The sequence below is a fragment of the Hippoglossus hippoglossus genome, chromosome 15 (assembly GCF_009819705.1).
Source record: "Hippoglossus hippoglossus isolate fHipHip1 chromosome 15, fHipHip1.pri, whole genome shotgun sequence".
Classification (NCBI taxonomy): domain Eukaryota; kingdom Metazoa; phylum Chordata; class Actinopteri; order Pleuronectiformes; family Pleuronectidae; genus Hippoglossus; species Hippoglossus hippoglossus.
In genome coordinates this window covers 1,907,401-1,928,821 of record NC_047165.1, presented here as the reverse complement: position 1 = coordinate 1,928,821, position 21,421 = coordinate 1,907,401, and the positions used below count along the sequence as shown (strand labels likewise).

Here is a 21,421-nt window from a genome sequence, read left to right as displayed (position 1 = left end):
ATATTTTAGAACAAAACTAGACATGAATATCCCAATTATCCAGAAACACAGTGCACACAGTAACACATAGACTGAACGTAAAGATGAGGAGCTGACTTCTTCCTCTGCAGTTTATGATCCAAGATCCTAAGAAGGAGCAGCTCTGTCCTCACAGTTTGGCAAAAAGCAGCTGAGTCCATGAAGGAGCACGTTGGACGTCCCTTAAAATGTGCAGCAGAGCAACAACGGCAGATTCACAGCGCAGGAAAACGTCAAAGAGCAGCAAAGAGCAGCCTACGTACACGTGTAGCAATAGATCATCACATAAACCAATCAGATGCTGTTTAGATTCATTATTTATCCCGTTAACGGACATTAATGATCCGTCAGGCAGCAACATGTGACCTCATGGCGGCGTTTACAACACAGCTAAACACGACTCATGCTGGTATATGTGTTTAGATTCACAGCTGGACTCAAACCAGCCGACACAAAGAGACACTGAGTGAACAAGCATGCGTCCACATGGACGTCCACACAGCAGGTGATGCTCGGGTCAAACCTTCTGTGACAGAGACACTTTAGATATTTGGGGAAATTCAGTTTTTTTGGTACAGAATCAGATGAGAATTTGGCAGAATTTGGGGAGAAATGTCCCACACAGGTAAATAAAAGGTTGTGGGAGCATCAACTGGTGCGTGGACATGTCTCGTCGTCTGGTTTTCCCATTTCTCGTATTACTAATTGAGCTTAAAAGGAGCTGGTGCACAGATTGTGTCGCTTCCACCAGGATCAGATGTTTCCTCCTGTTACCAGGATCTCAGTGCTAAGCTTCATATTAATATACGTACATGAGAATGATATTTAACTTCTTATCTGACTCTTGGCAAGAAGCGTATGAGGCTATTTTCTGATTCTTTTAAAGAGCTTACAGGCTCAGAAATCAAAGAAAAGTTCATCAATACTTTTTCATAGTTTATATCTTTCTAATCATGATTTAAAAAATGGGTTCCATGTTTGTTTGTACAAAATTAAAACAAGAGGAAATATTAAAATGTTCACTTTTATCAGGAAACATTCTCTTCTCAATCAAAGAATTCAAGAACTGGCCGATAACAAAATTATTTAGTAATTAAACAATATTCATTAATACGATGTCAAAGTGTTTAAAACGCAGAATTCTTCATTATTGATGACTGGAACAAAAAAGGCTCTAAACCGACAAATCAACAACAACAATCTAACAACACAGCCTGGATATATTTCATATTTAAACATCAATTATGGAATTAAAAAACATATTTCTTCCCTTTTCCTCCAGTGCAGTCAACACAACAACCAAAGACTGGAACTAAAGATGGACGACTCGTCTCCACTCGTCTCCACCGGCGTCTTGGTAGTGAGGTCGATACACAAGCTCGACCAATTGCAAGTCAGTCTCAGGTGCTTTGACTTCTCCGTTTGGCCCATAACCCTTCCACTAACATGGAGGAGGCAGGGTTCATGCTGCACCACCAGGGGGCGTTGGAGCTGTCATGTCGTCCTTCTTTATTTACAGTCTACGGCAACAACAGCTTGAGGAGCCGGGCACATGAGACAGAAATCCGTCCCACTGCCTCCACTCCGTCCGGCGAAGTGGAGACTGATCGAATAACTAAAAGTACAACAACACTTTCCCTCCACCAACGTCAAACCTCCCCCCCCCCCCGTTTCTCCTCTCACAGCTGATGTAGGCACAAAACTCAACAGTTCTGCGTTTGAGCACCTGGTAACGGTGCGTCTCACCGACTTGAGACGTGGTTACCGCTTCCTGTCTCGCACTGGACGGGACGCAAAACTGTCCACAGACACAACCAGTGAGAAACCAGAGGAGATGCTGCTGGAAGCCGGAGCGCTGGGAAGAGATCGGCCCTTTAGAACCGGCTCTGGGTTCCCATGATGCATTGCAACAACAACAACAACAACAACCCCCTCCTCGCCTTTTCTCATTGTAAAGCCAATAAAAACAGGCTCGAGATTCTCTTGTGCTATGACTGTTTTTTAAAAACGTTTTCTCTATAATGTAAATGTTCGTTAGACAAACAAGAACCGTGCAGACGAAAGAACCACATCCTCCAGTGAATTCAACAACTTCTCTTCCTCATTTTACCAAATGGAGTCTCGAGGCCTCACCGATTTTGAAATAAAGTGAATCACAGCAGAATCTCTCGATCAGCGTGAAGACGAAGGACAAACGGAAACAAAGAAAGTGACCCTGAGTTGTGCCGGGCTCGTTCTGAGGGTGAAATATATATCAACACAAATATATGTGAAACGAACTGTACGACGAAATAGGATCCTTCTGTTTGCTGCTCAACAAATATCCTCATATTGTGCATGTGTGTCGTCACACGTACGTCAACATGCAGTGTTTTTTGAAATTTCTCCCACATTGGGACTGTTGCAGGATCAGGATCATGTGTCTGTGAGAGACAGATAACGTGTCTCCTCCTGGTCTCCGCTGCTTCAGTACATCCACAGACAGGAGGCCCAGGTGAGTCCTCGTGTCCCGGGCGTCTCCCGGGCAGCGTCCGTCCCCGCACTGGGGGATGTCCTCCGGGGGGGGGGGGGGGGGGCGAGGGCGATCACGTCCTCAGCTTTAAGATGACCGTGGCCAGGATGAGGAAGAAGGTGTTCCAGCCGAGGGTGACGGCGAAGCCTCGCCACACCATCATCTGAGTCAGACCCCAACCTGTCGGAGAGTCACACGTTCATATTTCAATACAGAGGTCAGAAGAGGCTGACAGGACGTGGGATATTTATGACTGATAAACTGTTTTTACATATATTCTACACATATTAACAAATAAACAATCAGGCCATCATTTTAATTTAATGTTCAACGAGGAGCATCATCATGAAAACGACAGTAAAGGGCTCTGCTACTTTCTGATATCAATATGTCGGCTGATACATATGTTGGTATATTTCTTTAAATGGGAACAATTCTTAAGACATGTTATAAAACCTCATGATAAAGAAATAAACCATATTTTTACTGCAGAATCTAAAGATAAATGCAGATCTTTTCTGAATCGCGTTCACTCCTCTACAGTTCCACAACAACTGGCCAACATTACTTCTGATGTGATTGAAAGATGGAGAACAGCCACAGAAAGTGAAGTAATGTCTGTTTTCCTCATTCATGAACAGAATCTGGTTATGAGCAGCGTCTTCTGTGTATTAAAATAGATCATATCTGCAAAAACCATCAATCTCTCGGTGATGTGATCCAACAAACACAGGAAATCCAGGTTTATTATTATATCATCTGTCATATTCTATTAGCTCCGTGGAAGCTTATTGAGGCCACAGTGACTGGGAGCCTGGTGCAGAGCATGGACATCAGATGTTGGGCACTGAAGTGCACGTGAATCTAATCAGTGAAACGTCCCTCGTCGACCACTGAACCTCTAAGATAAGGTTCTGAAGCAGGAAACGGTGCCGCCGACTTCCTGCGTTTGACGTGTATCCCGTAACATGGAGGGAGCTGCTCTTACTGTCCGGACACGATGGCGTCCAGAGACAGAGCGAAACCTCTACACCTCCTATTCCAGGAAGTTCAGTTACACAGGATCCAGGGCTGATGAATGATTCAGACGAGCGGCTGCAGCGTGTACCGTGACAATCTGACGGTAACACGTGCCAACGCCGCGCCGGAGGAGCTGCAGGAGCTGCGGGAGCTCATAACGTTACAGAATCGATGCGTGTTGTGTAACGCGTGTCTACATTACCTCTGTACATTATACAGCGGAGGGCTTCAGAGGCGTAGGTCTGAGGAAGAGCCAGGCTGAGGTATCGGAGAGGATACGGGATACACTCCACGGGCCAGATGATACCTGCAGGTCAGGGCAGAGGAGATGCTCTTATATTTACAAATTAAAACATAGAGGAAGGGATAACTTTTCATTTCATTTGAATCATCCAAAGCACAGAAGGGAGGGGGGGGGAGATATGAACGCTCCAGTGAGATTTATTTAACTGCTGTTTCCAACTCCTCAATGAACCCGGTAATTTAACACAGATTAAATATCTGTTAAATGCTTAATAAAGCTTTAATGGTTTGATACGGTCGACGGCTCCGGTGCAGCGACTGAATGGAGCTGGAGGAAGGATCGTTGGAGGCGATGGAGAACTTGACGGAGCCACTGCTGCTTCAGCAAAGATTTCTGTATCCTGAACCGCAACTAAACCAGAGGCTCGAGGTTTCAGGATGTTGAATAATGCTCCAATAATCAGACACCTACAGGACTTTTGAAGTCACTCACACATCGCAGACACACACACATCCACTCAGAGGCCTACCGCTGAGGATGAGGTTGGGGTAAAACACGCCCAGAGCGGCCTGGTTGGCGCTCTGCTCGTCATCGATTGCGGCGGAGATGACGAGGCCGAACGAGATGCCGGTGACGCCCTGCAGCACGATGAGAATTATGACCAGCACCAGGGAGCCTTCATTAGGCATCTGCAGGGAGAGAGAGAGAGAGAGAGAGAGAGAGAGAGAGAGAGAGAGAGAGAGAGAGAGAGAGAGAGAGAGAGGTGAGAGGGACAACAGGCTCGTAAACGTCTCGAGTGTTTTCATGAAGAGAACTGAGGTGGAACTAAAGAGAGAGGGGGGGGGGGGGGGGGGGGGGGCAGAGTTAGAACCAGGACAAACACATGGTTTCACACAAAGAAATCCAGAATATTACAACCTACAGATGCAATGATCACACAGAAAATACAAGTTTACTTTTCAGTGGTTTCCTTGATCTGAAAAACTCATTTTTCAAACTTATTCTCGGAAACAAGCTCAAATCTCCTCCAGTTCTTGGTCTTTGTGTGGAACTCATTTCAAAGTCTGAGGTTTTAATAGAAAAATCCTCCCTGAGGACGTGATGTCATGTTCCCCTTCGTGTTCCAGGAACCTGAGGTGGCAATCAGCGGATTAATTAAGACTATTTCCTCCTTTTCAAAGTATAATAAAAACAAGTCTGAAAGTGTCAGGACTCAAAGTGATAACTCTATGAACTCCAAGAGAATTTGCAGACGTGTGTGTGTGTGTGTGTGTGTGTGTGTGTGTGTGTGTGTTAAGGCACTATCCGTCTCCCCTGACGACGTGCAAAAATAGCCCTGCACCGGGAGGCCACATGACCACTCGGTTGCCACAGCAATCAAGGTTGTTGTCGTGGCGATCCCGCAGTGATCCCTGGATACGGGCAGCGCGGGAAGTGATTTATGGAGTGGTGGTCTCTTTGGACTTCAGCACCTTAATTAACCCACACATGGACACACTGACACACACGGACACACACTAACACACACGGACACACACATTTTAACACACAGACGAGGCCACACACACACACACACACATGATGTCTATCCTGTCTTTGCCTGTATTGATCCCAAACAGGGTCACAAAGTGATCAATGACCTCTGTGACCTCCAGAGTCTGCTGCTGCTGTCACGTGCACATCTCACCGAACAATATTAATTATATCATCTCAGACAATAACAGTGTGCGTGACGGGTGAAATGAATTATCACGACTCTAATGTTCTGGAGGTAAAGTCCCATTTTTTCCTGATGTGATAAAAATGCAAATGAGCGACTAATGGAGCTTCAGCTTCTGCAAAACACGAACCTCCAGCCGTGAACCTCCGACGCAGCACATCACGTCGTGAATGCAGTGACCTTTCAGAATATCTCCTCCAAACAGACGCTGGTCACGATAATAACACGATTAAATACGACTCGATACCCACATCTGCTTTTAATGTTTAATGCTATATTTCAATGTGTGATCACGATATGCGTTTTATATTCATCATTTTCAGTTTTAGCTGCTTTCTGCAGTTTGTATCGCTGTGTGTGCGTGTGTGTGTGTGTGTGTGTGTGTGTGTGTGTGTGTGTGTGTGTGTGTGTGTGTGTGTGTGTGTCTGTGCAGGACGAACGTTGAAGGCGAGCAGGATGAAGAGCAGCAGCAGGAGGATCTGGACGCTGATGACAAACAGCTGAGAGAAGAGGTGAGCCAGCATCGTCTCCATGGAGCTCACACCTGGTGCAGAGACACAGGAACATCACAGTCAGAGTCAAATCAAAGATCCTCTGAATAAACAAAATCACTCAATCATCCATTCTCTAAATTTAACAAATCATTATTCATCATTAATTCTTCAATTAAAATATCTGCATAGTTATAAATACGTTTAAAACAGTTAAAGTAATAATATAACAGTAGTAATTCTTCTTTCTTGCTGGTAAACACCGTCACACGCTGCTGTGATCATGTGACTCCCTCTACTGGTAACATCTCAAATTACACTTCAATTATTTATCTTGGTAGCTTCATTAAGCTACAGTTGAACAATTTGAATGAATCTAAGAATATAATAATAATAAGAGGAGTCTGTCATTTAACAGGTTGGATATAAACATCCTTCACCTTTATACTTCACTTTTCTATAAAATGTACATTTAAACACAAGTATTTATTACTGACATGTGAAAGACAAGCAGCAATAATAACTACAATCAATCAAAAAAAGGGGGAAATTAAAGTTTTGTATTAAGTTTTTGCATTTAGAAGACTTATTTGTGTTTGTATGCTCAGCTTTCCTAATTAAAAGCTGCAGGGAATTACAAAGAACTCAGAAAGTACGTGAAACCACGAAGCTGCAGAAGAGTGATGATCGAACTAAGTAAAATAGGACGTTTACAATACAGATAATTAATACAGAACAAAGTCAAACACACAATCAGTGCAGTTAAATCTTTACAACATTTGACCTCTCACCTGCGACCCAGCATCTGTCCAGAAGCCCCTCCTTCCTCTCCAGGACGAAGGAGAGAGCCGTCAGACCCACGGCCAGATAGAAGGTGATACTGGACGGGGAGAGAGGAAGAGGAGGAGCGACGAAGAACACACGAGTAACATATAAATAAATAAATACATAAATTCGGTTACAGTTTTCATTGATATGTTGGGAAGAAAAAAAGGAGAAGAGTGTCTGGTTCACGCCGGATTATCACATATTCAACAGCCAATTTCGGTGATCACACCTGGGTTTATTGTCAATATTGAGTTTATTGGTATTTAAAGGGGTCGAAGCTTGAATTCAACCAGCTCGCATCCCACTGACCTGAGAACAGCTCCAGGCATCACAAATGTGGTGAAGTCTGTGTTCTCGTCGCCGTAGATCGGCTCCTCGATCTAGAAGAGGACAGAAACTAAAGATTCATTTTTTTGCTTTGATCCTTATTCCTCTGGTTTGATTGTTGCTTCGGCTCTTTTCGTACCTTCACCGGCAGCGACACCAAGTACGACATGCTGCCCAGCTTATTGTCCACAAAGTCCTGCAGGAAGACGACAGAGTTTCAACTACTTGTTCGCATGGATCAGTGAAGCAAGACGGATTATAACTGAAACTGCATTTTCATCAACTTTCAGTGGAATTAATCAAATCAATGACATTTTATTGGTAAAGCTCATATTCACAAATCCCAGGTTGTTTCTATGAAGAGTTTGTTCTTGTGTTGTTGTGGAACAGCGTCAATAGCAGAAACCAGTAATGTGGCACTGATGTTGATATTGATGTTGTAAATATGCTGCTGCTGTTGTGTTGCATGTGTATTTCTTGTACACTATAAATATCGTGTGTATATAATATTTAAAGCTAATGAAACAAAAGGCAGGAAGCACATTTGTACCTGAAAAGCCTCGTGAAGCTTCTTCTGCAGCATTAAGGCAATTTGTCGATCTAGAAAAAAACATAAACAGCAAAAATGAGCTTCTCTGAATCACAGTAGATAATTGATAGTTTTTTCTTCTATATTTCAGTTCATATACAGTTCAGTTGATCCTTTAAGTTCTATTAAATATAATATACTCACATGTAATTATACCAATTGTTCGATAAGACTCTTGAGATTTAAACTAGATTAACACGTAAATATGAAATCCACCACAAACCACGAGGTGTTTTCATCTTACTTGTCAGGTCCAGCCAGACGTGCACCGATCCTCCATCGACCACCTCCCTGGAAACCTGCCGCTGCATCATCCTGTGGAGCCAAAGAGTCATGATCCGTTTCTCATACGTTCTCATTGAATTATTATATTATAGGATTATTTTACAGAGCTCGTATCAAACTTCTCCCTTTATAAAATCAGGTCTATTATTGCTTCATGAAATGTGAATGTAGCAGTAACCTGCTGTTTTCATACAAGAACAACGTCTGTCACATGATTCAGTGAAGAGCTGCCCAGGTGTGTGTGGGACAGGAAGGAGCAGGCACACACACACACACACACACACACACACACACACACACACACACACACACACACACACACACACACACACACACACACACGGTGAATCACACCCAACACAACAACTCATGCCCTTTATCCTCCTCGACTGACTCATCCTCACATGATGGAAATTTTGAAGCTGGTGTGGTTTGATTTGTGTGTGTGTGTGTGTGTGTGTGTGTGGGTGTGTGTGTGTGTGTGTGTGTGTGTGTGTGTGTGTGTGTGTGTGTGTGTGTCTGTGTGTGATGACTGGAATGGCATTTGATGGAGTCGTTTGTGCTTCACTGTGGCTTTTGAACGGTTGCAGGTGATTAACAACACAACGCTCAGTTTTGTGCGGTGAATGAAAAGCAACTATGAGGGGTTAGATGAGGAAGATGAGGAAGAGGAGGAAGAGGAGGAGGGAAACAGAGCCACGTGATAACGGTCACATTGTGTCTACACACAAGTTGAGACTGGTCGAGTAACAAACAGGTCAGACTGAAAATACCAGGTGTGTATTCCCTGTTCATTTAACTCTGCATTAAACAAGGAGTCTGGATTATAATCTGATTTCATTTGTTTTGGATTTCTCAATAATTTCTCAACAACTACTTCAGTCAAATCATCCCTGAGATGCAGCGTGTGTGACACAGCATCTACTTTGCATCAGGCCGACTCACGTTTAGTCCGTAAATGGACCAGAAGTTCGTGTGTGAACACAAACGCTTCAGACTGGGAGTGGATCTGTGTAAAGTGTAATCTCTCTCTGCATGTTAAACATTGTGCTGCTGCAGATTTGCTCCTTCTAATACCTTTACTATTGTGTATGGTGCATAATATATAAAAGTTATTCAAACCCATTGACACACTTGATCTTTTTTACTACGTTGATCAGCATTAAGACCTAAATGCTCCACATATGGACACAGGACTATAAGTGGATTTGTGGAGATTGAAATTCCTCATGTGACTCCAGCGTGAGCTCAAACTCTCAGTGAGGATTTATTTAACTTCCTCGTCGCCTGTGAGGAGTTAAGTCGAGAATGAGACGGATTCACAATCGTATGTTTTCTATAAGACGCTTCACAGAAGTCGTGATGACGCAGTTTGATTCGTTTCTGTGTCGTTTTCATACTTCATTAATGTGTAGATCCTACACATCATATTATCATGGATCCAGTGTTTTCTGTCCTGGTACCTACTCTGAACTGAACTGATATTGGAAGAGCAGATTTTAATAACTGGTCACATGGTGGCTGATGTCACGTGATTGGTGCGTTCACCTTTTTGTCAGGTAGCTGGTGAAGTTCTTCCCGAAGCCGATGACGCCCCAATACTCCCCATTATGGATCCCATCGAAAGCCTCTGCATGAGACAAGGGCACCTGTGGACGAAGAGCAACACTTTATATATTATATGTAATAATATATAATGTTGCACTCTAGGGAAATAGATTCAAATCTTCTCATATTTGTTATAAAGCAGCTTCACTCAAGCTTTTGTGAGTTGGAAACTTAAGTTTTATATAATAAACCGAACGGTGTCGCACCAGGAGACGACCTTTGTGTTTCCTAGAAAAACAAAGTCATCATGTTCTGAACTGAAGTGAAACTTAGACCTGAGCTTTGTGGTAAACTTTATAAACCAGTGAGCCAACAAATGAATAACAGAACACGTAGCACAGAAACTACCTGCTTCCTCTTTGGTCGCAGCACGTGAACATTGAAACCTCCCTCGTGTGGGTTTGTGTCTCACGAGGTCGGAGAAATACCTGGTGCACACTGGTGTTGTCCAGGAAGGAGAGCAGCGATTGGCTGTACGCCGAGGGGGAGGTCTCGTTGTTCACGACGGCGACCTGGACCCCCCGTGGATCTCCTCCCACGCACAAACAGATCAGAGAGATCTGGATGACGGGCAGCACGAACTGGAAACACAACGAGCTGCAAACACAGAGGGGACAGGGACAAGTAAGAGGACCAACGTGTCCCTCGTCAAACCAGGACTTCTGCTGATAGAAGTGAGGAGCGACATTATTAACGTGGACGTACCCGGGCATTCTCTTCATCCGCACCAGCGTCTTGATCATCAGGGCGGCGATGTTCCTCCACTTAGGCAGCAGGTGTCGGGCTCGCACCTTCCAGTCCACTACAGAACACACAGGGGTTCAGGTTCTGTTCTCAACAAGTCACCATTCAAACGCCTTCAAGACGTTCCCCAACATGTTTCAACCTCTCGACCTTTGACCTTCAAACTCAAGTGACAGAGGGGATTCAAACCTGGGACACTTATGTGATATGCACCTGTTTGTCCACAGTGCCACCCTCAGGGACAGGAAACAGAAATATGACTCGTGATAAACTGGGTAGAACATTTCTGTGCATGTTTCAAATCAGTACCTGAATATTTGGGAACCTCCTCCACGGCTCCGGCTCCGATGGCGAGAATTGGCCGAGTCTCGTCTCGCCCGCTCTCGAACGACTCCAGCGGCGCCCCCTGTGGACTGGATTCTCGTTTGGAGTCGACCTGGTCTGAAGTCTGACACAGCTGCAGGAAGGCGTGCTCCAGGGTCTGCGGGAGGAGAACAGGAGTTTAAACAAGACATAAAAGCTCCTTGTTTATTCATCACCTTAGATAAAGCCGCTTTAGAACAAAGAATTTATTCCCTGATCTGATGCGAAGTTTCTTTATTGGCTTTTGACAGAAGTGGAGAATATGCATCTGATCCATGAACGTCCCTGTCCTCACTACCTGCACCTGTCCCTCCAGTCCACCAGGGGCTCAAACTCTACTCACCGTTGCATTGTGCTGCTTCATGACTGCGTCTGGAGGCCCCTCCGCCAGCAAGTGGCCGCTCCGCATGAGCCCGACCTGGAGAGCAGGGAAAAGGAGAAGAAGAGAGAATGAAGAAGTGATATTCATAAAATATAGTTTTGTCTTTTTGTTTTTAAACATCTGCGTGCTGCCACTTTTTATGTAGAGGAAAGTTTTCATGCTCCAGATGTCAGGGAACAAAATCCAGACAGATCCCGGCACCTGCACATGAATCGAAACTTCCAAAGCATTTAGAAAACACATAAAAGTCCAAAACAGGAAAGAAACGAAAAATAGTAGAAACAATAAAAAACGAAAATCTGTAAGATTAGATGACAAAAAACACTTTCCAGCTATCAGGGGAAACTAGGGGTTAAGCATCTTGCACTTCAGAATGCAGACTGAACGAGGCGGGGATCAAACCACCACGACCTTCTGGTTAGTGGCCGACCCTCTCTACCTCATGAAATACAAGCAAGGCACTGCTGGGACTTGAACCCATGATCCCCTGTTTACCAGACAGGTGCTTTCACCAACAGCACCTCAACAAAATCCCTTAAATGTTTGGGAAGCCAATATGTCAATTTGAACAAAGACTTTTGACTAATGAGGATTTTTAAAATATGTTTTTGGACATGAGCCAGCTGGTTACAGAGCACTGGAGGAACTGGTTTTCATAACTGGTCCCTTTGATCTCCTCAGTAGGTCGAGGTTTCATGTGATTAAAGTCTATTGTCCCGGACGGAGTAAGAAACAACAAGCGAGCGTGTTTTCATTCCTTGTTGAACCACCTGACGTTGTTCTGTCCAGGTGACAGAACAAGTCCCAGACAGAAACCAGTGGATCCACCTCATTCTCCCACCATCAGAATCTCCCTCCACCCGCCTGTCACCTCCTGAGTGGAGACGCCACGCAGCAGCTTTAGTGGAGAATTTCCGACTCTGTTATTTATGCAGCTGCATCAGCGAGAGGCCGAAATAACCTCTGACATTGTTTTGGGGTTCAAGTTTGAGTCTGAAACTCCCCGACATGTGTCACTCAAATAAAAAAAGAGAAGTGAAATGTCAGCTCCTTCGCAAAAACATTTTTTATTGATTACTAAGAAACTTGGTGGGGGGGTGTGCCTCAAACCACCAGGGGAGCTAGAGAACACTCTTTTTAAAGTGAAGTGTAAGAAAGTAAAATGATGAGGTTCAGACCCAAATATTTTTGTTCCCTACATTGAATTTGTAAGGGTTGGTTCCAGCCCCTCGCAACCATTAAAGGATCAGAAGTATAGAGGATGGATGGATGGATTGAAGGGACTGTTGGGACTGAATCTTGAAAAAGAGAAGTGCACTTAACAACGAGTCAAAGCTCCATCCACTGAGCCTCACTTTTTAACCACCTCCAGTTTTTACACCTCTCCCTGGAGAAGTGAAAAAGCACATTTCCAGAATTTCCAACATCAGGGAGTCTACAGTACAAACGCTCCACTGTAAAGTACTGGGCTTGATATACAAAGCAGATTAGCGTGGGACACACAGTGAATGAACTCGTGGATTTATGCAGAGCCAGATATTAGTCTGAGGGCGACACGTGTGTAACTCTACAGGCCCACTTACTTTATCCCTGCTGTTCATGTGTGGGACCGTTCGCCACAAACCTGCTGGTGTTCAGAAGCGTCCTGACGTGATTCAGGCTGAAAGCTTCGACTGAACAGTAAGAACACACATGAAACCAGAAACAACCTGAAATGACTCAACGGACACTTTAATTTTAAACCTTTACTTCCTCTTCTCTCTCTCTCTCTGTGTTTCTTCACAGTTTCAAACTGTAAAATGTGAGTAAAGAGTCAAGTGTGTATGTGGGGGGGGGGGGGGGGGGACTATTTCCGGCACATTTTGCTACTGTGGTGAATTATTATGGAATTAATGATGATGAATTTGGTCTTTTTGTGGGATTTATGTAAGTTATTAAACTACAAATATCTTTTTAAGTGTTAAACGTAGCATTTTTAATTTTATCCATTGTTTTATTTCATATTATTTAATTCTTTACTTGTATTTCACATTGTGTCTTCTTTCATTGTCCAGCTCTCTGGTCAACTGTGGTTGTTTTTAAATGTGCTGTTTAAATTAACTTGACTTAATAATCAAAGGAATAAATGACAAACAGAAAGACTTGAGCTTTAGAAACTAAAAACATGGTTTTTAGATGAGAGCTTCTATACAAACTCTATAGGAGCTTTTCTCATTGAGCTTTTGTTCGTCCTGTCAAAGCTGATGAAGAATAAACTTCATCAAACAAGATATCAATCGACTCTTTGTTTCTGCGGATGAATGCGGAGGCGGTGCTGTTGATTCTGTGTTCCTGAACATCCGGGAGTTGATTTTCTGTGCGTGTGTATCTCACCACGTTGGCTTGTCTGGCCTCCTCGATGTAGTGTGTGGTGATGATGACCGAGACCTTCCCCGTCTTCACGATCTCCACCAGATGCTGCCAGATCCTGCACAACGGAAACAACAACAATCTAATTACACAACGTTTGACCCGAGGGCGAATAAATGATTTCCTCAAATCTCAAAGCTTCTCCAGCAGCGGACTCTCGGCCAAACGTCTGAAACTGGAGCATCACACCGACAAAGAGAAGTGAGCCTTGAAAAAAGGTTTATGACTTTCTTATTGACTGAATATTAACTGGATTTAAGGAACTGTTGGGCCTTTCCAGAGAAACAGTACGAGTGTCTCTGTGTGTGTGTGTGTGTGTGTGTGTGTGTGTGTGTGTGTGTGTGTGTGTGTGTGTGTGTGTGTGTGTGTGTGTGTGTGTGTGTGTGTGTTTGTGTGTGTGTGTGTGTGTGTGTGTCTCTGTGTGTGTGTGTGTGTTACAGTACATACTTGGCCCTGAGCACAGGGTCCACCCCGACCGTTGGTTCGTCCAGGATGAGCAGCTCTGGATTCTGGAGCAGAGCAGCACCGAGGGACACTCTGCGCTTCTGACCCCCGCTGCAGCAAACACACAGGAGACAGGAACAATCAAAAGCAGATTCATCCGCCACGTTCTCAAATGATGCGTAACTGATAATTCAACACCGTGCATGCCGCTCGTTCCCGAGGGAGGAGGGAACTGAGAGTAGAGCAGACAAAACCTGCCAGACAACACTGAGGGAAACAACCAGACCTGACCCAGAGGGTCGCTGGGAGAAACTGGCACTTTGAGAAATGGATCTTATTTCTTTGACTAGAAAAACATAAATTCTCAGCTTGATCCTACATTGTATTCAAGACAAAATAATATATATATATAAAATATGAGGTAGAAACAGATTCAGTGCCACTTGCTGTGTTCATTCATACCAGGAATACTTCACATACTATGTGTAGTAAACAGCTGCAGCTGCGTGCGTGTGTCTCTGCAGCCGAACAAGAGAGCAGACGAGGAAATGAAGATCTTTAATAAAACAGATCTTAGATATCAAATGTACAATTCAATAACAATAAGAGGGAAACAGAAGCGGAAGCTGCAGCTCAGCAGCACGACAGACATGTGATATAAGCATTCCATGAACTGAATCTGTTTTGAAAGGGACTCTTCAGGAACACAAGGTCATGAATCAGGGATGTGACTCATTACCAGGAACAAGGGAGAATCATTCTTTTCCTCCAACAACCACAGAATATACACTGTGCATTACACAGGTATAAAACATATTTTTTAAATTTGCATTGCTTGATTTCTTTGTTTTTTTTACTCTTCCTGTGAAAATGTGAGTCGCTGATTATCCAGCTTCACGACCCTCTTACATAAAGTACACACATATTTGTCTGTAGCATAGCAGAGGGATGTTGGACCCTCAGCTAAATTGAAATATTAAAAATAAATATACGTTTAGGATGAAATCTTGCAACACTGACGTAAACATAAAAGACTCCACAGCAAGTAGATTAAAGCTGATCTTACAAATTAAAGAGCTGGTTATCTCTTCATTTGACTCTTGTTGCCTTATCAGACAAGGTCATATTGTTTTATGGGCACTGTGTTTATAACCTGCTGTAGACAAAGGGATAACATGTGTCTGTGTGTGTGTCTGTGTGTGTGTGTGTGTGTGTGTGTGTGTGTGTGTGTGTGTGTGTGTGTGTGTGTGTGCACATTAGTTCATGCACCTCAGGTGTCAAAGTCCACAGACGTACGTGAACAAGCTGTAAATCTAATCAAACAGAATCACGGTGCCATTAATCCGTTGATATGATTCACAATCAAAGACACCGCTGTCGTGTGGTTTTACCTGAGCTTTCGGACCAGGCTCTGTTTCTGCGGTAGGTCCAGGAAGTCGATGAGGAAGTCCATGCGCGCCTTGGTTTCCTTCGCCGTCAGGCCGTGCACTCGGCCGAAGAAGGTCAGGGTGTCGCTGATGGTGAACTCGCTGTACAACGCCAGATCCTGTGCAACACAGGAGAAGGTTGTGTGAATATGTGTGTGTGTGTGGATTTTATACCCTCGATACCTCGTCCTAGTTATTTGACACTTTTCTGTCCGTCCTCTGATATTAAATAAGAAATAAACAGTAAGTTAAGTTTGTGTCTGTTTGAATTGGATGTTCTTTACGCAGATCAGCATCTGTGCTGTTTTCTGAGCACTAATACAGAAACCCTGGACTCAGCTCTTCCACAACTCAAAGGATTAACATCTAGATTTCATTAGTTAAAAAATATTTAATCTCGGAGGATTAGCTACTTAAATAATAATCCATACATACATTTCTCTGTAACCAGGATGAACAGGATTTATTTCACAGTGCTGGCCTCAGACAACACAAGGTGTCACATGACTCCCTCTCAGGGTCACAGATCTCGTCCAAGGGGACGGACGTGAGTCTCACACGTGTGTTATCAGCCTCATCACATTTCCACTCTGACTGTAATGAGCCAACAGAGGCTAAATTAAAACGAGCCCTGGAGCAAGGCACTTAAGCCCTGCATTCAGTGAACGTCGGGGTGATAATTGGCTTTCACCAAACACACTTAAAAAGCCTTCCCGGGACAAACTGGGTTTACATGTGGAGCTGAGTGAGGAAGTGGACTTAGTGCTGTGGACACATTCTTAGTTATTAGTCCCCTAAAGACGAAAAGTACATACATTTAATACATATACAGTGCCTTGCATAAGTATTCACCCCCCTTGGACTTTTTCCCATTATGTACTGTTACTAACTGGAATTCAAATAGACTTACATAAACTTTTTCCCGTTTGATCAACAAAACATGCATAGTACTTTGGAGGTGCAAAATAAATTTTATTGTGACACAAACAATAATGAGAACAAAAAAGTTGACATCTGTTGGGTGCATAAGTATTCACCCCCCTGTGTCAATACTTGGTAGAACCCCCTTTCGCTGCAATTACAGCTGCAAGTCTTTTGGGGTATGTCTCTACCAGCTTTGCACATCTAGAGATGGAAAGGTTTGTCCATTCTTCTTGGCAAAAAAGATGAAGCTCAGTCAGATTGGATGGAGACCGTCTGTGAACCGCAATCTTCAAGTCTTGCCATAGATTCTCTATTGGATTGAGGTCTGGGCTTTGACTGGGCCATTTTAAGACATTAACATTCTTTAATCCAAACCATTCCTTTGTAGCTCTGGCTGTATGTTTAGGGTCATTGTCCTGCTGGAAGATGAACCTCCGCCCCAGTCTCAAGTCTTTTGCAGACTGCATCAGATTTTCTTCAAGGATTTCCCTGTATTTGGCTCCATCCATCTTTCCCTCTATTCTGACCAGTTTCCCTGTACCTGCTGAAGAGAAGCATCCCCACAGCATGATGCTACCACCACCATATTTCACTGTTGGGATGGTGTGCTCAGGGTGATGGGCAGTGTTGGGTTTTCGCCACACATAGCGTTTTGCATTGAGGCCAAAAAGTTCAATTTTGGTCTCATCTGACCAGAGCACCTTCTTCCACATGTTTGCTGTGTCTCCCACATGGCTTCTGGCAAACTCCAAACGGGATTTTTTATGGATCCCTTTCAACAATGGCTTTCTTCTTGCCACTCTTCCATAAAGGCCAGATTTGTGGAGTAGACGACTAATAGTTGTCCTGTGGACAGATTCTCCCACCTCAGCTGTGGATCTCTGCAACTCCTCCAGAGTAACCATGGGCCTCCTGGTTGCTTCTCTGATTAATTTTCTCCTTGTCCGACTCTTCAGTTTGGGTGGACGGCCTCCTCTTGGTAGGTTTGCGGTTGTGCCATATTCTTTCCATTTTCTTATGATGGATTTTATGGTGCTCAGAGAGATGTTCAAAGCTCTGGATATTTTTTTATAACCTAACCCTGCTTCATATTTCTCCACAACTTTATCCCTGACCTGTTTGGTGAGCTCCTTGGTCTTCATGATGCTGTTTGTTCAGTAATGATCTCTAACAAACGCTGAGGCCTTCACAGAACAGGTGTATTTATACTGAGATTAAATTGCAGACAGGTGGACCCTATTTACTAATTATGTGACTTGCAAATGTGACTTGTGAAGGCAATTGATCGCACCAGATCTTTGTTAGGGGTTTCACAATAAAGGGGGTGAATACATATGCACTCAACACTTTTCAGATTTTTATTTGTAAATAATTGTGAAATCCATGTAATATTTCCCCCCACTTCCAAATGATGCACTATTTTGTGTTGGTCCATTACATAAACTCACGATGAAATAAATTTTAATCTGTGGTTATACCATGACAAAATGTAGAAAAGTCCAAAGGGGGTGAATACTTATGCAAGGCACTGTATACACATTTACGCATATTCAGGCAGAGCTGATATTTCAAAGATGTGCTGTTTACCTGCGGCATGTACCCGACCTTCTTCCCCGGCACGTCGTGACCAGGGAAACCAGGAGGCCGCCCCAACACGGTGATGTGACCCTGCGAGATCTTCAGCGTCCCCACGATGCATTTCAGCAGCGTGGTCTTCCCGCAGCCGCTGGGGCCCAAGAGGCCGTAACTGCAACCGACAGAGTCACAGACTGTTGAATTCTGTGTCTAATTCTTCAAATGATTTGTGTGAAGCGTTAAAATACAGTGATGTCGCTGTGACAGTGGTTGTTGCACTTTCGCCCTGGCACACAGACGGTGTCACGGCCTCGCACGTGATTGATTAAGGAAGCGAAGTGAAAGAAAAGCAGTGGGGTGTGTCTGCACACTCACTGATTGAGACTGATAACATAGATGTAAACAGCTTAAGATAAAAAACCAGTTTAATAGATCAAACAATGCAGGAAGGGAGCGACGCAGACTGACAATAGATACGAGTGTTTTAAAGATAACCTACAGTTAGACTCAGTCCAAACTGACCACCGGCACTAACATGACACGAACTGAAACTTAAAAAAACACATCTCTCAGTATCTCTCAGTCTGTGAAAACCCCCGAACCCACACATCAGGAGATATGAAGCACGGGAACAGATACAGTCACGTTCTCCTCTGAAGCTGGGTTCTGCTTTGTTATCTGAGCTCACAGACACGTCTCCTCGCGCTCCACTCACATCTGCCCCTGTGGCACCGTCAGGTTGAGGTTGCCGAGGACCTTCAGTTTGCCGTACGACCGGCACACGTCTCGGCACCGGATCGCGAAATCCTCCGGTGCAGCGGGCGGAGGAGCCTCCAGATCCACCGTCATGTTCTCCTCCTTCTGCTGGGAGAGACACTTGTTCAGACTTCAGTTTGCTCAGACTCTTCTGTCACATCTCACCATGTGGACTGAGCCACTGTTTGGTGAGATGCTTGTGAGACCTGATGCTGAAAATACCTAACCTAATAAAATCTACTTTAAATTAAAAAACAATCGATAAATGAATATATAAAGATAGGAACAAGAACACGTATCCAACCAAAATGTTTATAATATACAGTATTCTCAACTGAACTCCTATAATCTATTAAATATACAGATTAAAAACAAAGTGACACCAACAAAGTGAGACTGGACTTTAGTGAGTTGATTCTGTGTCTGCATTTCCTTCTCTGCTGCTTTATGATGTCGTTTTATGGCACTTAACAGAACGACGTTTACACATAGGAGGAAATTGGGAGAAGTATTTCCATTACTTCCCTATTTTGCACATGGTCGACACATCATGTTTATTTAACTCAATGTGAAATGCAGAAATCGTCAGTTACGCTCTAAATGTCAAACTTTCAATCTCTGATCCTTGAACTTTGATCCTGTTGAACTGAAAGTGTGTCACAGAGTGATGTAACATTACAGATTACACAAATAAACTTTTCACAAGACTCAATTTATATTAAATGTAGAGTAACTTTGAGGAAGTTGCTTAGAATAAAAACCTTTCACCCCTGACTGAGTTTCATTCCAGAGCAGACGTTTGCAGCTCCATCAGTGGGAGTTTAGAAAAGTGCAGCTGGAGGAACTTCTCAGTCTTTGTGGTTTCGAGGTTTCCAGTGGCCAGAGAAACCAGTTCACCCTTCAACCCTTAAGTCCAGGACACAGACACATCCCTCTCTCCTTGTCTGATACTCCTCTCTGGTTTCTGTGCATCTCTTCAGACCCAGTAGTGAAAGTATTTGGGTCGTAGCTACAACAATCCTTTGGTATAATCTCTAATAACAGCTTCTTTCACGGGTTTCCCCCCCCCCGGTCTCTAACTAACTCCCTCCTTTAATCCGGCGTCTCTCATTTTCCAGCAAGGAGATTAGGGAGATTGCATAATCTGATGCAGTTGGTCGGGCCTCACCTCTGACACTTCAGCCTACATCTGCAGCCTCAATGCATCACCTCCATTCTACATGAATTAGCCTGTGGTTACTACGGAGGTTGCGGTGGTTTCAGAAGTCGAGCCGATTCAGATCCTTAACATCTGAGATAAGAGTTAAAACAAGATAAAGGCTCCTTATCTGAGCTCTGACAGCAAATGCCAAGTGGACCGAGTGAGGAAGCAGCAGCTGAAGCCAACACTCACCCCGAGAGGAGCAGAGGACAAGCAGGAGAAGTGGGAGAGGATGAGGAGAACGGGCTGAGGAGCGACTCCACACAGCGAAGAGAGGAAGAGCGTATAAACATCGGCTGACACAAACATCTCAGTTAGTGAAAAGTGGAAGAACAGGTTCTGTTCACCGCCCGGCACGTGGAGAACACATGACCTTACTCTGAGTTACTGGCCAAATTAATGCAGTATTTATTTAATTAATCAAAAAAACAAACAGATGTTTCATGGCTGCAGCTTCACACATTGTGAGAATAACTTGATTTTCACTGTAAAGTTGACATTTCTGGATAAACTGACCCACTTTGAATCATGAATCTGGGCTCTGGAAACTTCAGCTTTTGACTTTTAACACCTTAAGAGGTTTGATATTTAACCCAAATGCAGAAAAGTTAGAAACTCCAGAACGTCACAGTGTTTCAGCCGCAGTCTCCCTCTGATAACAGCCCATAATTAGATAAGTCACCACACTGTCATGTTGAGGACGTCACAGCTCAACAGCTGGAGGATTTCCTACCTCGCCTCACAAGTCGCTGCCAATTTGCGTCCGCGTCCAAAGTGGAGGAACGTTAACGGACGTGTCCGGACTCCGCTGCGCCCGGTGGAGCTGTGTCGGCCTATTTAGAAGCCTCGGCAGCCGAACGTGCACGGACACACACACACACACACACACACACACAGCTGCTGCAAGTTTCACTTCTGCCTCCTCGGCCCTGCGCGTCACTGGATGTGCGCTCTGCAGATGCCTCCTCCTCTCTCCTCCTCTCTCTCCTCCTCCTCTCTCCTCCTCTCTCTCCTCCTCTCTCGTGCAGCAGCAGCAGCAGCAGCGTGCATCCTGCAGGTTTCTCCATCTTGCTGCAGCAGGGACCAGGGAGGCCATGCTCCTGCTGCTGCTCCTGCTGCTGCTGCTGCTGCACGGACAGATTCCAGCCCTGCACGGTTTCACGTAAACACAGTTTCCTGTAATATCCCCAAAGATAAAGCATCTCACCCGCTCCTGCATCTCGGTGCTGTCTGCAAGAGCCGCCGTCGCATCAGCATCCGGAGCGGCAGCCTCCGCGGCCATGGCAGCAGGGAGGAGGGCGGGGAGAGAGAGAGAGGGGGGGGGGGGGGGGGGGGGGGGGGGGAGAGAGAGAGGGGGGGGGGGGCGGGGGGGAGAGAGAGGGAGAGAGAGAGAGAGGGGAGAGAGAGAGAGAGAGAGAGAGAGGGAGAGAGGGAGAGAGAGAGAGAGAGAGAGAGAGAGAGAGAGAGAGAGAGAGAGACACTGACAGGGATGGGAGGAGAGAGAGAGAGAGGGGGGGGGGGGGCTTTTCCTTTCTGAATATTAAATATCAGATG

General features: G+C 44.5%; 1 protein-coding gene across 8 annotated transcripts; it reads right to left on the bottom strand.

Moving 5' to 3' along the window:
- Positions 1-1,913: 1,913 nt before the first annotated feature.
- On the bottom strand, positions 1,914-21,172 carry abch1 (ATP-binding cassette, sub-family H, member 1). Of its 8 annotated transcripts, none has more exons than XM_034608263.1 (20): positions 21,075-21,172; positions 18,626-18,774; positions 17,923-18,082; positions 15,376-15,530; positions 13,988-14,095; positions 13,505-13,598; positions 11,093-11,167; positions 10,696-10,867; positions 10,348-10,444; positions 10,071-10,239; positions 9,583-9,683; positions 7,994-8,064; positions 7,711-7,760; positions 7,300-7,356; positions 7,143-7,213; positions 6,797-6,885; positions 5,955-6,058; positions 4,324-4,483; positions 3,753-3,857; positions 1,914-2,710 (listed from the first exon to the last, which is right to left on the bottom strand). In XM_034608263.1, exons 1-20 carry the CDS (start codon positions 21,147-21,149, stop codon positions 2,604-2,606), a joined length of 2,169 nt encoding a protein of 722 aa, XP_034464154.1. In that variant the 5' UTR covers positions 21,150-21,172; the 3' UTR covers positions 1,914-2,603. The 8 variants fall into 8 exon arrangements, with proteins under 8 accessions (XP_034464154.1, XP_034464155.1, XP_034464156.1 ...); XM_034608264.1 differs by having other exon boundaries at positions 18,626-18,771; XM_034608265.1 differs by lacking the exon at positions 21,075-21,172 and adding an exon at positions 20,601-20,685.
- Positions 21,173-21,421: the final 249 nt, after the last annotated feature.